The 19,613-nt window shown below is 35.9% G+C and overlaps 1 protein-coding gene across 1 annotated transcript in view; it reads left to right on the top strand.

Moving 5' to 3' along the window:
• Positions 1–524: 524 nt before the first annotated feature.
• Positions 525–19,613, top strand: part of LOC124159761 (tachykinin-like peptides receptor 86C) — a 54,480-nt gene continuing 35,391 nt past the window's right edge. Inside the window, exon 1 of the mRNA XM_046535674.1 lies at positions 525–1,050. Coding sequence (XP_046391630.1) covers positions 525–1,050 — 526 coding nt within the window. The remainder of the gene's footprint in view (positions 1,051–19,613) is intronic.

Below are 19,613 nucleotides of genomic sequence, written 5' to 3' on the forward strand. Positions count from 1 at the left end.
TGTGAAAAGGAACCATAACTTTTTATTGTTCAGAATGGGTTTTCACAAAGTAAAGCCAGAAACAATCGAGTTCACTTCCTTTTTATTTGTAAATGACTGGTGTTCTAACACCCCCTGCTACACGCCTTTTAGGTGGCTTGCGGGGTATTATGTAGATGAAGATCATTGATCTACGGTTGATCTATGATTTGTTTGACGCAATTCTCCATTCCTTTCTCCTATCTGCTAATCTTTGCATATCGATGTAAAATTATTTCCTCGAACAACGTAAAATGAAGTAATTAGCAGATATATTTGAGGTGTCGGTCTACATGTAAATTAATTTTGATTCCAACACCTCAAAAATATACCTCTTAATTTATTACATACAGACTAATAAGAAGATTAATTTTAAAATGAAGTATTTGACCTAATATTGGTCTTTATGAAATCAATTATTTTAAAAAGTGATCTCAATGTCACGCGTGTAATAAACGCTTCTAGTGGTCTCATTTTTACGCAGCCATCCATTCCTCAAAGCGATGATGCACTCATGGATGCCGACCCCTTCGGACGGGAGCCAGGACGCAGGGGCGGAGTCGGAGGTGGCGGGGACGGGTGCGACGGCCACCGAGGACGCCGCCGAGGCGTCGAGGCCGCAAGTGACGGCGGAAGACCACGAGCTGGCCTGGAGGATCCTGTACAACTGCATGGCGAGGATGCTGGTGACCCGGGGCGTGCCTTTGGGGGGCGGGCAGGGGAACGGGTCGCGGGCGGGGGGCGAGTGGTTCGCCGAGGCGCTGGATAGCGTCGAGGACGGCGTGCTCAAAGAAGCCATCACCAAGTGTCTCTTCCCCTCCTCATCCTCCGCCTCCTCCTCCACCTCCGTCTCCAGGCTCATCCCACTTCTGGCGCCAGGGGCCACCACCGTCCAGCCCACGCACGGCCCCTGGGGCAGCCGACGACCCTTCTCCCTGCCCTACTGGCAGAAGACCGCCTGGGTCATCATCTTCTCAGCCATGCTCCTTATTGCCGCCCCCGGCAACGCAATTGTCATTTGGATCGTCTTGGGTGAGTGGCCTTTATTCTTAATTTTTATTTATCTATTCTATTTGACATACAACCGACGTATGAATACAATTACAGGTTGAACTGCTATAAAAAAATAAATGCAAATTCTTTTGAATAGAGTCAGACTGGTCATGTACAAACATTATTTTGATTTACAAGTTCATTTTGTACGAATTTTCTATTCGATCACCTACGAGCAAAAATATAGATTCTCTTCCTACGTGCTAGTTGTTAGACAAACTATTTACTGTCCAGAGAAAAACAACCCGTGTAGCCCAAATATTTACTTTGCAGCTTAGAAAATGTAGGTGATATTACTATAAATACTATATGCACGGAAATTACCTAAATAAAATGCTTCGTCGTACATTAAATAATCTCGTATCATAACCTCGTGAATAACATCGTACATAATCTCGTACTAAAAAAATTAATTAAAATGAAAGAAATAATGAATCACGCAAGACATTAAATATTTACCTAGGTACCAAAAGTGATTGTCCCGGTCCTGTATTTACATCATTTTTATTCGCGGGGAAGTAATTAATTAGAATTAACGATACCAACCAGATTCACCAAACAGTTGAGATCACTGTTTATTTTACCGAAAAGACCACAAAAGTTCATTTATGAAATTGAAGCATTAGTCTTTAAATATGTACGCTTCACAGGCACGCTCGCATCTGCAAGAATACAGAATTCTATTTATTTTCCCGGAGATTGATTGTATTGTTGTCACATAATGATGATTTCAAGACCGTTTAAATTACATGTAATTTCAATCAAAGGCAAAATTTTTAGGACACATAATTGAACAAGAAAAATGAAATTTTGATTGATTTCAAATTAAATATAATCTATTGCTATATTGCTGCGCCTCATGAGTCTAATTTTGTCTTTTTCCCAATGACTATGAATAACTTGCGGGGCGATATTTTGAATTTCTATTAACGATGTTTTAATATCTCATAAATTATAGTATGATATTCGTATGCTTAATTATTCCTTTTTAAAGTTCATACTAATTCTAATTTATTATTTATAAATATTAAAGAGGATGTCTGTTTGTGCGTCCGCTATGCGTTTCCATAAGGCTTCACGGATTTCAACCAAAGTTGGATAGTATTTCGTGATCCCAAACCCTCTAGTGCTACTTTAGGTTGGGTTTTATGCAACTTTTGCGTCGTTTTCACATTACCATTTGTTACTTCACGTAATGCAACTTCTGTGGTTGGATATCCTGCCGGGTAGGCAAACCTATTCACTCACTCAATGACAAAACGTAACTCAAATAATTCTCTCTTATCTATAAATCCTCTCGGTGCAAAAATGTTAGCTGGGTTCACAAGACGTTTTTGGTCTACACACACACGGAGCCATAGCAATCATTTTTGTGGAGCGGGGTATAAGCTGATCCCGTACTCATTATGCGGAAATCGTTTTTTACGTCGTTTACTGTTCAGCGTGTCTAAAAATCCTGCTATGTGACCATGAACTCAAAGTTCCGAGTTTCCCATTTCTCTGGGTACTATCTTTCCCGAGTGACGTCGGGTGGCCTGCAAGTTTCTGATAAAATTGAAAGTCGAAATGAAGTACACGTCCATTTAATACTTTATTATATGTATATATTGAATACCACTAAAAATGATAGAAGGCATTAATTGAGCGAATCTAGTCACTACTGGAATTCACGCGAACTATTACTAGCTTAGAGTACACCTCCATCCATGTACTCACAATGAGCTCCAGTCAAATTAGGCGTTTAGCACTAATTTAATGCTGAATATAAAATTTTGGAAGACTTTATGTAACTATTTAGAAATGATGAATAATGATATAATATAAACAATAATAATAAAAACAACACAAAATATTAACAGCAGGAAAACGACGAAAATTGGAAAATAAAATTGTGCTCAGCAAACTATAGATTGATTGAAAAATAGATTAGAAAGAAATAGAATAGAAAATAGATAGAGTAGAAAAATAGATTTATTGCCCTCATAGGAATTTCTCATACCACTACGACTACTTTCAACATGAAAAATTGGAGTGGAGGACCCAAACTCGAAGAAAAGAGGGAGGCAATTTCATTAAAATTATAAATTCCGCCCTCAGGGCTCCAAGCGAAGGAGTTTCGCCGAAGGTTGTAGAAGAGATTTTCCTATCCGTACGAATTTTTTTGCAGTCGATATTTCGGGATATATATTACAAAATCAATTTTTAATGAAAGTTTTCAAAAGAAATAGTCTTTTAAAGTTTTTTTTCCAAATGACTTTGCTGAACACTGTAGGCATTTTATTTTAATATGAGCCAAACTTTTTCTCATAAATTTGTTGCCTATATATTATATTACATTGCAGAAACCAATTGTTTGTTAGAACACAGACTTGTTATCGTTTTACAATGGGCACAGCATTGCCAATCTTCATGCTACTAGATTTTCTCATTGAAGCCTGCAATCATGTTAAAATATGAGCATCATCCGTTACCTAAAAAGGGATTTATTATACCGGATAATACCGGAATATTTTGGGTACCCAATGCTACTAATCCTGCGAGCAAAAGCTTGAATTTTACCATTCAACTGGTTTAAAATTAGCTTTACCCAGCTATGTTATTAAACTGTCCAATTTTAGAAATTTTGAGAGATAAATGTTATATCGTCATATTTATGCATTCTTTCTTAATTAGAGTTCTTCTCTATACACCATACTAGCTCCTATGTATACCTCAGAGAATGTTTAATACGAATTTATAGGTCGGAAAAATTTTATACCTACAGCGCATTTTAATAAATAAGGACACGTGGAGTACTCGAGGTACTTTCCACGAGGAATTCCATAGTTTTATAACTAATTAGGCATAATATGTTAGATGAATATTAATGAATGTCAAGAAGTTAACATTTGCAGTCATCTTTGGTAACTAGTTTTCAGGCATTACTTGCTTGTTTTGCCTTACGAGTTTTTTTTCGCATCGGAACGTGTTTTAATGTAGGATTGTTTAAACTCTTCAATAGGTAATTGGGCAGAAAGGGCATAGCCGAGTAAGAGATTGAAAAGTCCCCCCTCACGGATTTTGCCCAGACTTGGGGCATAGGATTTGGGATCAAATAGGACTAACCTCCCCACACTTCCAGCCCGCTAGAGGCCCACCAGGGCCGAAATCGAAATTTCGATTTCCACTCTTTTTTAAATATCTCGAGATAGAAAACATATTTTTCAATGCAATTTGCGCCATTTGATGGCTTTCTTAATGGAGCATATGCTCAATTTTGTTCACAACTTTTCAGGGGCATAAGGAGAAATGGCGTCGATTTGAAAATTTCAAACGCTAGTTTTCATAAAATATTTTTGAGAGGGCCACAATTAAAAAATGTGTTTCGAAGGAGTATTTAAATAAATTTCGGCTAATGCAATGAAAAAAGAACATTTAGGGGATGGAACACCCCGAAAAAAAATAAAATATGCCATTTTGGCCATTTTTTGCTGCTTTTCCCATGACCTTTGCCCCCATAACACCCGTTTCATACCATCTTGCACATATTTAGTCCTCTCAGTAACGCTAAAACTCATACCGATTGTAATTTCAACCTCAAGGGACAGAGTTTTGTGGATGCTGGTGCCGAAAATGGCTTCAGGACTCCGAAAACCTCCGAGTAAGCTATTTCAAATCAAAAGATTCCACACACCCAAACACCTTCCCCACTCCTTCAAAGCTGAGAATAGATTTAATTTGTAAGTGTACGAGATTTATCCTGCGTCCTCGAGGACCTACTAGTCAGATATTCCAAAATGAAAAAAACTCCTTGAGACTACCCCAACTACGATAACCCTTGGGATTTTATCATAGGTTAATGTTAGGCACGTGCTATAATGAAGAGTACAAAATGTTCTATTTTTCAACTTTTTTTTATCTAGATCATTTTTGAATGAATATATTATAACATGCATCAATGAAGATTCAGAGGATGATGAATAAAATTGTTTAGTGAAAATTCACCAAAAATCGATTTTTGACCAGATATTGTTTATTTTTCATAAGTTTTTTGTATGCCAAACATTAAAAAAGTTGAAAAATTGAACCTTCTGATGGTGAAGCAAGGAATTTAAAATTAGGAAATAAGCGGCGAGAAAGAGAAAATTAAGCCTAAAAACTAGTGCTAAAACCAATAGTCACTAGTACGCCGCCCATAAAAGTATGAATTACAGAATGGTAGAGAAATTTACATTATCTGGAAATATTTTGTTTAACAGTATTCAAATCCTGCTTCGAAATGTTAATAAATATAAGGGAGCTTATTGTTTTAAGACTACAAAACGATATTCGTAATTCTGTATGAGGATGCTTTGTTTTATAAAACGTTATATATCGCGTTAATATTTTTATGAATTCAAAATATTTACAAAAGGTTGAACACTGAAAAGGTAAAAAATATGGGTCGATAAGAAGTCAGCATAAAAAAATCTAGATCGGCAAAGCCTGGCACCACCTGGGAGTATTTGGCAAACATTTTCCTACTCCAGTATCGGCGATGAACAGAAGGTCTCGCTTGACTCCCCTCCCGTTTCTGAATTTAATGTCCGGAACCGGAGCGCCCTGATACGCTGGAAGGGTGCTTATAGTTTTCATAAAATTTATTATAATTAATGTTGTAAGGCATGCATCATAATAATGCTGGGGGAACATGATTGGAAGACAGTGGCAACGATAAATCCCTGTTTTCATGCCAGCATCCCATCGGAAGTAACGCAAATCCTTCCAGTTACATATATATCTTCGAACGCCACGGATTTTAAGCAGTTGTGCGATGTCGAAAACCAATGTAACTGGCTAAGAATAAATTCAGGAAATTATATTTATTATTCGGATAACTTCCATGCGTAGAAATATTTGGATCATGGTGGTATAGGTTTGTCAGTATCCAGTTTTTATTGTGCATATTGTACCTTGGAAAAAGAAGACTCGTGGGCCATATGTGCCAAAGCTTCCGTGGGAACCATGAAAAATGATTACGGTAGTCAGCTGAATATGTATTTTGAAAAATAGATACTTTAACAAGGCAGGAAATTTTTTCATACGATGTCGCTTCACCAAAATTTGAAATGCAATTGATGCAGCAAATGGCAAATCGGGTATTCTAACGAAGCTTAATACAAGGTATCCCTAACAAAAGGAACACTAAACAAAAACCTAGTATGGGCAGATTTTTCATGAGCCTAGGGGATAAAGTGAGAATTTGTTAGAGAATCTGTTCACGCAGATACTTTTTCAAACTAAGCCGATGACTGCGAGTTTTCATATTAGCTGCGGGTAAACGACAGACCTATTTCAGATGCTAAAAATCGATGAAATTTAGGGAATAAAATTTAGAATGAAGGAATTTAATAAATTTACTCGAAAAAAAAAAGAACTAGCCGATGTTAATGGAACGTAATAAGCAAGAAAACGTTTTGGAACTTTATAATCCGATGCAGTGGCGTAATTACGGATATGCTTTGGGGGAGGGATAGAATAGCCTGGGGTGGCGACCTCCCCCAGGAAATGGGGGTTCCGGGAAATATGTTTGAAAAATGACATGCCTGAATATAAATTTTACATCTTTTTGGCCCTAAAAATTTAACTATAAGCGGATGTAGATATTACCTATCAAAACTAGATAACAGTTTCAATTAACTTTTTTATTTTTCTGAGGCTTTGGGGTGGATCTATACCCTCATGACCCCCCCCCCCATAGTTACGCGTTTGATCTGATGAGTAGGCACAGTTGGCCACCGAGAGGTATTGTTAACACTGTAAACAAATGGCGAGTTGGTAGAATAAATGGGCTACTCGAAAATATGGAATGATGATATCTTTAATGCCCTCAAAAACAGTTATGCATATTTAGTACCGATTTACTATTAAAAATGAGAGTGCTCGGGATGCCATTTTCGTCCTCTCTCGTTAAATAATCACTGCATTGGCTCATGGCTTTCGTCAAAAAAATGGAAAAATTGAAAATTGCAAGCAGCCTATACTTATATTTTGACTCAAAATAATGGTGAAGGAATTTTTTCACCAAATATACCCAGATACCCCTCTTCCCAGTTTCATTTGGGGTCCGACCGTTCCATTGGAAAAAGGATTCAGAGAAATCTTGTTACGGGAGGGAGTTTTGGGAGCAAAAGTCAGAGTGTGACGAGAGAGATAACGGTCGGAGCTTTTCTCTCGGAGGGAAAGAAAATGGTAGAAGGGAAACAATGATGAAATGGGGAGACTAGAGAGGACTTTCCGAGCCGAGGCACCGCATCCGATAGAGCGAGATGGTTGACGCGTGAGGTAAGAGAAAAGAGGTAAGAATCGGTGGCGTGTAGGAAGGAAGGAAAGAAGACGGTGAATCACGATGGCAGCTAAAAAAGAGCCTGAATGGCGGACTGAGAGTGTGGTAAAGATGACTTACAAGGAGAGTGTAAGGCTAGATAGCGGGCCGACACGGAGTCTGGAGGTGGTAGAGGAAAACAATTCAATTTTTGTGTTGGCCGCATTTTGAAACAAGAACACCTATTCATGCCTCCATTCCTATCAGCTAATGGTGTTATTAGGTGAGATTTTCTTACATCAGCGGTAAAGAAGGAATCAAAACTTTGCTTTTTCAGCATGGTGATTTATAGTGCCCGACCATGGTTTCGTTACATCCTAACGTAGGTTGACTCTACTTGAAAATATTACGCCGTAAAGAAACCACGGTTGGACAAAATAAATCTCCACGTGGAAAAAAGCAACATTTTTATTGCTTTAACTCCTACGATAAAGGATTTCCACCGAGAAATACCCGGTACTATTCCTTATATCGACACTAAAGGTGTAGATAGAATGAGAGCATTGCTCAACATTCTAATGCAGGAAGTTGGAAGAAATATTAGTAAAATTTAAGGTCAAGTCATCAACAGTGTGAAATCAACAGGTTTCCCTGGTTAGCTTATGTCTTCACTTTTACCCCCGTTCACTTGCGCTACTTTTTCTTACACTACGGCTTCTTCAGTGTCACTTCACAAAAAGCCTCAACATGTGCCACCCCTATAGGTTTTCCTGTTCACTTATCGCCATCAATCCCGCAATAACGGTCGTAACAAGTTACTTCTTTTACGCTTGTTTTTTCATCTTAAAATTTTCAGAGGACATTTGATGATTAAATATTTTTTAGCGACTCCAAACATAAAATTAATACTCAGCACTTTCACAAATGATAATGTTCATACAGGGTTATCATAAAAGAAAGGTGCGGTATCAGTTATTCATAGGAAGATAGTAGAGGTAGGGTAGCAGAGATTTTTCAGAGGTTGCCCGATCCCTTCTTGAGTGTCATTTCAAGAGCAGTACTCCGTCCATGGCATGTAACATTAAGCCGTGGTCTCATTGGCGTCTTTCGTTAGTTGTGGGCTAATGTCGATGCCGTGTTTCTCTCTCGTCAAGCGACTTAGGCGACATATTGAAATTGATCAAAAAACTGTTTCAAACGACAGATTCGAAAAAAATATAAAATGCATGTAACTCTGTTTTCACTTAAACCATGTTAAAAACAGCACCATTCTTTTTTGATAAACCTGTATTTAAAATTCAGGCAAATAATGACACACTTCTACTTTATGTGCTTCGGAAATTTCAAGATGACAACATTTTACGCGATTAATTAGCAGCAAGAAACGAGTAAAACCGATCAGGTGAAAGTCATGAGGACCCTTAAGGCTTCTCATCTCCTAATAAATTCAATCATTGGTGATTAAACTTTGCAAAAGCTCATTCCAATCGCATAAAAAACACAAATTTGGTACTTTTCCACTCAATTTAATTGACCTCGACCAGTTCCTGTGCCTCAGGAACGTTCTTATAACCTTAACTCTCGGGAGGTCGCAGAAAACGGTAGAGGTCAATAAAAGTGAGTAGTGAAGTACCAAGTTTGTGTTTTTAATTTTTAATAATAATATAACTTTATTCCATTTATATTTAAATATATTACATTAGAAAACACTTAAATAATTGTGGAATATTTGGTACCCCTTATTGAACAGTTTTGGGGCTACCATCTTACACTGTTTGTACAGATCTGGGGCAAACATACATGAAAAGTAAATTTATTTCTTTGCATTCAGTGATTTGTTATCTTACCGATTGCATTCTCCTGTGATATTTCAAAAATGTACTCAAGGATAACTAACTTTCTTACATAAACGCATAATTACATACATGCAATATACAATTCAGTTTACTTCTTCCTTACTATTTTTAGAACATGTTGAATGGTCACTTTGCCAATTTTATTTTTAGCATTTAGGTTACATCACTGCATTTTGAATGCTGTCAAAAGGATGAAATCAGCAGTAATTCTGCAAAAGAATGTCAGAATTGTAATATCCTCACAAAAATTTCGGAAAAAGTTGCTTTGAAGTGGTGGTACATTATTCAGTGGAAAAAATGCAGAATTGCAAAACTAAACCTTTTCAGAATGCCCTTTGCCCTTTAATAGAATTCGAGCATGGTGAAATCAGCTTTTATTTACACGTGTCCACCGATTTGTGTGTATAAAGATTTATTTTTATGTATTTGCTACTCAGCGCATGCTGCATGGGAACGTGTGAATGTTTAATTAATTGCAACTGAATAAAGCTTTAAACAAATTGTTATTTTACACTGGAATTATCCTACCGCTGCTCTACTGGTAAATTTTAGAATGTTTTATCTAAAATTTTAATTCAAGTGTAAAAAAAAACGTTTGAATTTAAACATTCCTCCGAAAAGGACAACGAATTATCCAACACTGATCGCCTTCCAAATCGAAAGCGTGTTATATGAAGCATGCTATGCACTTGTGCCTATTTATACGCATGAATGCATCAATTATGCCATTGGATCAAAATATGTATTTCAGAAGAAAAAGTGTAAGGCAAGATTTTTCCTGGATTAACTCAGTTAATCCCAAATATTTTCCTCTCTAGCCAGCAAAGCTATAAATAATAATAACTACTTATGTCGCAAAATAATAATTCAAGATGAAATAATTTTTATCTAGAATACAGGAGTAGTTATCATATCGGTAAGACTAGAATCAAATACTATATTTAAAAATGCGACAGTTACGGGGCTGGCAGGCAAAAATTAAAACTAAAAATTTAAAACTTTTTAACAGCAAATATCTGCCAAAAAGGGCATATTAATATCTTTTGAGAATCAGGTAATATTTAATCTTATGTTCATCTTAATTTTGAATGCATATTTAATTTGTATAAGCTAAATGGAGTATGAGGTTGAGTACCAAATGAACCGAAGTACCTTTCAACTTTAATTGATGCTTTTTATGAAAAGGTTGCTTCAGATCAGTAAGAATTAATATGGTGTCAAAAGAGTAAAACATACTGAAAATCACATTTTCGTATACTTAAACTGGCTAAAAAAATTGCTGATAAATTTTAGAGATACAAACGTAAGTATCAAGGACCTATGTGTTAAAAATTATTATTTAATTTCGTCGGCATTTCTTACGTGACGATTCAGCGAAGGTGGACACGGGAAAGGGATGAATAGGGGTGATGACACTGATGACGCACGGAATGGTAAATTAATCTTTTTTTGCTCAAGGAAAGATAGCGCCGCAGGAAACCCTTGTCATCGCTGATGTGGGGGCCATTTGTCTTAGTTTTGCTGTAAACATACCTCAGTTAGGCTCATATGAATCGATTCCATTTAGTTTCACATCAAGGCACACCACAGAATTTGTTTATTTACCTTTCCATGAGCAGAGCGTACCGCGCATTGACATTCCCTTGAGGGCGCGTGTCACATGAAACCACAAGGGTTACCTTTGAGGCGGTGTAATCCACTTAGCTACAGGGAAAGTCTTAGTATATGCTTTAAAAATATATTGGGGAACGAACAGCCCACTGAAAAGTCTTTAATTGGATTCATTTAAATATAAGTTCTTCTCGCTGATACGTTCAGTTTGACATCTATTCAAGAATTTTTCCAGCTATGGTGTAGAATGCAGAAATATGCAAGCAAAGAAATACCCATTTTCTGAAATACATCCGAGTCATAAAATAGCAGCAGGATATGTGAAACAAATAAAATCATGCTAAATAACTCACTGTTAATACTACAAACTTAATAAACAACAACCCACCCATGTTTCAACATCATGCCTCAAAATCTGAGATTGTAATTGGATAGCAAAAATAATTGCAAGATGTCAATGAAAGAGTAGGTAGCAGGAGTCAAAATGAATCACAGATTGAAAGCAAGATTCCATATTTGACTCGTGCAGACATCAGAGGAAGAAAGCAGGGAAGTTTGCTGATATAATTCTTTTTTCCCTTCGAGTTGAGGGCACAAAACCTCGAGAAAAAAGTCGAAGAAACAATAGTATCACAATGCCCCAGGGTGCAAAAACTTTTCAAAGTCTCGGAAACGAGATATTAAACGATGACTTCCTGTGTAAGAAAGTCCCTGCTTGGAAGTCATAAAGGAGATATTGAACAGGAATAGTGGTAGAGGGAAAGTTTCAAGAAAAATGGCAGACGATAATCTCCCAAAGAAAGTGAGAAGAAGAGTGCCTTATAGAATGCCATCTGGTATCGGATAAAAGAATAAATTAGACTTTTAAACTTTTCTGAACCGCCGCCGAATATACGCTTTTGCGATCAGGAGCATAGATGAAGCAATCGTATCCGTGAAATTAGGAAATGTTTTGATCACGATTTCTTTGGCGAAAAGCGCTTCTCACCTAAAAACATTATCAAATTGCAAGTGCCAAAAAGGTAAAAAATCGTAAAGTTTAGGTATAACCGCGTGAAAATACAGCATGGGCAACCATAGGAAACTCAATATTTTACCAATTTCAAAAAAATAAAATCTGTAATCATAACTCGAGTGTTGCTTGTTACCTTTTAAACTCCCCAAAAGATGCTGTTAAAAGTGAAGCTGATATATTGTTGAAATGATTTTTATGTACTTGTGGATTTTAGTACACCAACAATAGCTCTAAGTTTTTTTCTAAAAAAAAGCATAATTAGTGGAAAATGTTTATCATCGATACGCATAAAGAGTTGGACCCCCAATTTTCAATCAATCTCGGTTAGAATCTAAAAACACTGCAATTTTATTTTGCATTACTTATGTGGATAAGGTCAGAAGATCTCGGGGTACATAAGGCCTAATTCCCTCAAACCCCCGGCACCTTTAGAGGAACGTTTTTAAGGGTCACCTTTAGGGACCTCTTGAAGTTGGGACCAGCAACAAACACATCCCTTCCTAGGCAACCGTGATTTTCCAATTTGAAACTATAAATATAAATATTAAAAACGTGCAAAATCTGTCAAGCAATTTAACGAATTTTCCGAATTTGTTATCTTGGGACTTGCCAATTTGTAGACGCGGGAAGGGAAAGAATTTTTAGCTCAGTTAACCCCACTTTTTCCTGATCATCGGCCCCGAATTTTTTCGCACAACGCAGCGCCACCAGGCTAGCTTCGGAATGGACCGAGGATGTTTGCAAATGTGGGCGTGGCTGTGACGAAATCAGTGCTGCCCGCATGTCCCACCGCAGCCAAGCATGCACAGTTGGCGAAAAAGACCCACATCTATCAACTTCTCGTCGGAAATTCTAACAAAGTTTTCCCCAGGCTATACAAGGTAGCCAAATTTATCTCAAGAAATTTCTACAGGGTACCTTACGGTGCGTACCTAAGTTTTCATAATTGGAGATGTTGCTATATTTAGGCTAATTGATAAAATGGGAAAATGACATCCTAACCTATGATAAATGCCAAGTCATCTACGAATTTATTTTTATGACCACCTACTGAAAAAAATCACAGAAAATAAAAATAACTGCTTTAAAATGAGATAGTTATTTAAATTTAAGGTTCTAAAAGGAATAAATGTGGGATGACTTACTTGGGTACGTACCTAAATTTTATATTGGCTGATATTGAATGTTTTTACATGTGGAAGTATCTACTAGGTAATCCGTTAAAGGAAAATTCCAACATATTGAAACCAATGTTTTTCCTAAATACCCCTTGAAAATATTCCTAAAGGAGGAATAATCGATGTAAGTGTTTTCACCATAAAATTCTATGAGAAATCAACTTCATAAGCCTCTATATACGAAGGAAGAAAATATTGAACTGGTAGAACTTCTAATACAACCGAAGTAGTGTGAAGGCGTTGAAAATTTGATGTATACGCATTTCAATGCATAGTGCAGAGATATATGGGTTGCATCACATGTAAATAATAATTTTGGGGCAACAAAAAAAAACGGATGATCAAAAAATTGCATAGAATTAAAAAACGATGTTAGTTATAATACAATGAATCTAATAGGTAGCTCTGATACATAGCGTATTATAATGAGAGAATCATTCTGTTATTGACAATTAAGCATAAAAATTTTCAAGTTCGTTCATAATACTTTTTCCTGTACTATGGCAACAGGAATGTTCGATCAGATCAACAATTTTCTACATGCTAAATCTGCTACGTAAACGACTTTAGTTTTTTTCGTGTTCATTCGCGTCCTGATGATATCAATTATTCACAATTTATGTATAAAAATTAGACTTTAAGCTCTTGTTCATGAAGATTATTGTATATGAATTATACATCCAGAAAATCAGTTTTAAAACGGTGACAGGAGTGTTGATTAAGCATTGAAGTTAAGAATTGCTGCCGTGTGTATAAAATGCTCTCTCATTTGTGTTAAGCTTGAAGATTGAACAGTCTTCAAAGCTCAGAAAGAAAATACTGTTACCGGACATTGATCGAGCACTCAGTTCAATCGTGTGTTCCCAAGAGAGTGTTGTTTTGTTGTAAGCACGGGCTATATTTACACAAGAAAGGCCATTTGCTATCATGAGACTTACCAACGCTGAATAAACGAGAAACCTTCTGCCTGCAGTAACCTGGCGGCACTGAAACATCTGCGTCTCTACAGCTTCCTTTCAAGGGAAGATCATAGAGATGACCACAAACTTCTTTCATCTCAGGATACCTTAAGGATAAAAAGCGAGCTTTGATCAGATATTGCGGACGATGTTTTTAAGGTTTTACGCTGATTTATATCAGCATGCTTTTATATGAATTAATAATGATGTAACAAGGAAAAAGGAAAAAAAGAGCGTCAAAAATTCTTTCCCATACATTAACATTGCAAAATAATTCAGTAGTTTTTGACAAAATTCTTTTTAAATTGAAATTCAATTCCATAACTATAATATAGAGAACTCCTATGCATGAAAATATCCCTAAAAAGCCTCGATTTAATTCTAAATTGATTTTTAAGGGAAGCACTATTATGACAAAAAATATTTTTAGTTCGTATCATCAAGTTAAATGGTCTATACTTACAAGGAGTTTTGAATCGTTCGAGTGATAAAGTTTCTTTACACCACATAGTCCACGAAATGAAACTCAAAAAAGAGCAAAATCTTAAAATTTTTAAAACTGAACCGATTTGCATACAAATTTGCGATAAGGCTACTCTTACACTCTACTTGAAAATCTATACTTTGCCGATGGATGCTTATTATTTTTTTAGGGGTGAGAACTACCCCTAAATGCAAAAAATAAAAAATTAAATTTTATAGCTTTATCTGAATAAAATTTAGCTTGCATTAGTGTTTATTATGATTGTTTCATGCTTTGGAACTATATTTCAGAATATTTCAACCCTTAAAAATCAACCCTTATGATATAAAAAAATATTTACCATAAAAAATAATTCGTCACAGTGCTCTAATTTAAGAATGCTGTTGGTTAAAATATGTATTATTTTCATTTTGCGAATTTTAAACCCTTAAAAACCCCATACAGCATTTCAATGCTTATAAATTACTTAAGTAGGCATAAATAAGAAAAAAATAAATTTACACACAAACGTTTATTTACACAAAAATACACGAAACACTTACATACGTAGACAAATTAAACCTTATACAAATACAGGTAAAAATAAATATTTTAACCATCTTCATTTATGTAATCATCGTGGTCGTCGACGTCTTCCATGTCGTCTTTTTATATCGTACTTGAAAATCCTGGCCAGAGCACCCAGAACTAATCGAATTTCATTATAATTTCACTTTTCTTCAGCTACATGAAACGGCGGACCCTTTCGTGTGATTATATAAAATCATTTTGAGAAGTTCTACAAGTGCAGGTGTTTGTTTGTTCATTGAAAGGGGGTGCAATGGCAAATAATTAAATGTATACTCATGCATGCGTTGCATTTAATACAATCTAATGGATAATGCATGGCTTCCAATCTTCCCGCTGCATGCATGCACACACGTTACACGCGTGCGAGCGCAAACATACACAAACACACACGCACATAATTGTGTGTATACACATCTTATAGGAATGCGTGTTTGTTTTGGAGTAAATTTGAGTGCATACGTCAGTGCCTAACGTGTAGCATAGAAATTATACCGAAGTTGTGGATTATGATGCTCTGAATTACGCTTTTCGAAATTTTCCAAAAACATTGATCGAATTTTTATGTTCAACCTTTTATCAGATATTGCGGACGAAATTATTGTCTTTAAGTCGTCTTTTAATTCTTCTTTAAGTCTTCTTAAAGTTCGACTTATAATTAATTTTTCTCGTATCTCCTTCATTTTTGATGATAGAAAGTTTATTTAAAAAGTATTTAGTAAGTTTTTTAAGGGCTGGAATTGAATCATAAATCTAGTTGCCCTCAGTTTTGAAAGGGCCATCCAAGTTTCTATCAACCCAAAGCGATCCAGGTATGGACTACACCATTGAAGTGGATTTTTGTCCATAATATTGGTACATATGAACCCAATTACTTGGATAGGTGCATGTCTCTAATGAGCCTTCATTTCTTCACATGGTTGTGAGTGAGTACTCCACCTAAGTACTACTTCTGATGCCACACAGCATTTTCGATCTTTGAAGTCTATGGAAGCGGCAGTTAGGTACACCTGATATTTTACTTGGACTTTGCCTTTCAAGCGTTGTAACCATTTTACTCTCCACATTCCTTATTTTTCAAATCTCTACCATCCGTTTCAATTTTTGTTTAAATTTTCAGAATGCTAATAATTCTCTCCAATCCGTCCAATGAATTTCATTAACGACGCGACGTAAGCAACGTTTTTTTTAGTTAATTGTAGACTACTTCCGTATTCGGTATTCTTGAAAGAGTTATTTAGAAATGCGTGGAAGTAGTATCATCTTATGTATCAATATTAAAACATATTGATAACGTTTAAACTAACTACAAGCAGTAGTTCTTGTCATTACTAATACGGAGAGTTAATTCATAGTATTTTGTAAAAAAACAAACTTTTTTTCCCTAAAAACACTTTTAAATTGTGGTGCAGATATTAACCTGGAAATTTTTGTTTACTATAAGTCTTTTAAAAATCATTTAGCAATTAATTTTTTTGTATCTTTAGGTCATAAATGCCAAATGATGGACAAAATGGGTTTTTCCCGCTTTAAACCTCACCTACAAGATATTCGATGGCTTTAAATCAGGCGAATAATGAAAATGCAAAGTAACAATTATTTTCTTTTCAAAAATTGTACCTAATTGACAACAGTAAACGCAGAAGAAGATGATAAGATATATTAATCATGCCTAGTATGAAATGTGTAGCAGACAATGCCTATCATTAGAGAAAAAGACACAGAATTGGCCACCGCCTGGAATTAGTGGGACATGAGCAAATGCCTATAAAATTCTCCTAAAATCCCGCAATTCATTAATTCTCTTCCGTTGGAGCCACCTGGTGCCACCCGCTTTACCCAGGTCGTCGTATGGCCATCCCAAAATCTCCCCAACGATACATTCCTTATTCTATTTAAATTCTTCTGCTGAAATACAAAGTGAGTTATGTCAATAAAAATAGAGGCCTATGATTATTTTTTTAGGGCAATTATTTTTATGAAACGCTTTAGACGCTAATTTTTCAAGACTTTCTTCTTCAATTGCCCTAACCTTGTAATCGTGTTAAAGCAAACAATTGTATCAGAATAAAGGACCAGCCGCCTTTAAATTCTTCCCCTTAATTTTTAGAAACTTTCAAATGAGTGCATATTATTTATGAATCACGATGGAGTCATCTAACAGAAGAAAGATGGAAGGAGTTACTCTACATCCTGAGCCTCAGATACACATAAAATAATGGGAGAAATTGACTCCGGCTGTCGAGCGGTTTATTGACAGAGCATGATAAATCTGGTAAATGATGTGTAATGTTCTACATCGAATACAATGTTGGATATTCAGTTGATCTACTCATTTCTCAATTTAACTCTAGTCCGAGTTCTTGATGATAATCCCTGTCATGAAAGTTTTTGAACGTTGGTTCGAGATGCAGAAGAATAGTTTGAAATTATCATAACACCTATCCTCAAGGTTTTCCCAAAAAATACCGAGGTAATGAATCAGTCAATTTGCACTAAAATACAAGGTATGTAAAAATAATTTTGACTATAAATATTTACCCATCGAGAAAAAAGGTTACAGTACAATGCGTTTCGTTCTCAGAGAAATATGAAATGAGTTTTTCCAAGATGCATCATTCGCGAAGGCAGCAACTATCCACCCCCACTTATTCAACATCTTGGTGCACTATATAATCGAAAATTTCTTTTAGCTCCCAGGACTATCTCTAGTTGCAGATTGTGCGCAGTTGCAGAAAAATATTCCTCTCTTCCGATAAAAAAACCGCAAAAAGAATAAACATCATCCTTGACTTTTAAAAGCTTTGGAGAATCCTCTGTGAATAGTTGCATAATTTTTAACAACCCTTGACAACCCGATATTTTTTTTCTTTCATTTGATCTTTTTGCATCAAATTAAGGAAAACTTCAAGTACTTTTGGTAAAAAAATATACCGTCACTAGTATATAACCTTTTAGAAGCCTGTTACCTTTACTAGCATGCTATTTCGTCCTTTAAAAGAGTATGTCCTTCGTTTCTATCACAAGGGAATTCATTTTTTACTCAAATTTATGTGCGTGTAAAAGGTCTCTGATCAAAAGAAAACTGTTCAGAGCAGTAGGGGATGACTTCCTTTTATGGCACAGTAGTGCGTCAATTTAATGACTACATCACTACTCAGCTGCTACGGTACTAGAGTGCTGTTTTGCACCAAGCAAGAATAGAACGCCATTAGTGAGTTCCTAATCTTAAAGCACCAAAACAAAAATAAAAATCATCCAGATAGTATTTCCGTATAACTTTAATGATGCGTCTTTCTGTTGGTAACAACTGGAAAGAAGCAACTGTAGATGAACATCCAGGATTCAAATAAACTGGCCAAATAACGGAGAATTGACAATTTGAATTTATTACGACAGTACAGTACCATTGATAGACTGATTACCATATTAATTACATTTAACATATTAAATAAAAAGAGAAAGAAGTTGGGAATTACACACAGTTATATATTACGATAAGTTACATTACGAAAGTAAGATGCCGAAAACATATTGGAATAAATTGAAAGAAAAGAATATTACAGACAGATTACCCTATGAATTTCACGAAAATATAATGATAGCAATGATGTAAATCAGAAGAATTTTGCAAACGTTAAATGGCTAGCTGGCTGGAGAACTTAGATGAGAGCTGCGCCATACCAAACTTCCGAACGCTGACTCATGATGAAGATGATTAAGATAGTCTTTCAAGAATTCGTTTTTTATCTCGATATTCTTCATGATATTATAGAACTGTCGTGAGGAAGATAATTCCTCCCGTTTATTTTCACACACATTGTCAGTGTCAATTTTAGGGAAATGTTAGATGCTGGATCAGCCGATTTGAATGCATATGAAATGGCAGTGAGCAAAAGTACCGGGTTACTGGAGTTTCAGACCGATTCACCCCATTGAAAAATCAATAGTGCAGCGGTAACAATCTACGCAATAATCGCCATATTCAAGCTCTGTGCCGTGCACGTAGTATTTATATTAAATGAATTAGTTGTATTTACTTCGAAACGTTTGATTTCTTCACCTAAACAAGGATGTTGGTATGTTTTACCAAGTTACCAAGTGTTTAGTGACCTTCGAAGAATTTGAAGCATTTGCACGAAATCGATTTAAAAACATACATACTTTCTATAATGGAAGTGGCAAAAAATGATAAAATTGTCTCGGGTTCGGCACCGGGTAAGGCTGTTTAAGGCCAAAGTTTCGATGAGGGAGAATCTCAGGGAGCCTTGCCCGTTGTCAAACCAGAGAAGATTTCATTAATAGTATTCGCTGGTAATGCTTACGATCTTTTAGACAAAAATGATGGTACTTAAAGGCTGATAAAACATTGATTACTCTGATTCAAGCTCATATGCCATTCATCTCTTTCTCTTAAAGCAGGGGTCTTCTACCTTTTTTAATGCGAGGGCCAAAAATCGATATCACATCGTCCGGAGGACCGCAATGCTCTACGTTACCTTAAGACCACATCAATAAAATGAAAAATAAATAATTTCAAAGTGCAATGATCTTTGTTGGTTATAAAACTTCAATCAATCAATGCGATT

The sequence above is a fragment of the Ischnura elegans genome, chromosome 5 (genome assembly GCF_921293095.1).
Source record: "Ischnura elegans chromosome 5, ioIscEleg1.1, whole genome shotgun sequence".
NCBI lineage: Eukaryota > Metazoa > Arthropoda > Insecta > Odonata > Coenagrionidae > Ischnura > Ischnura elegans.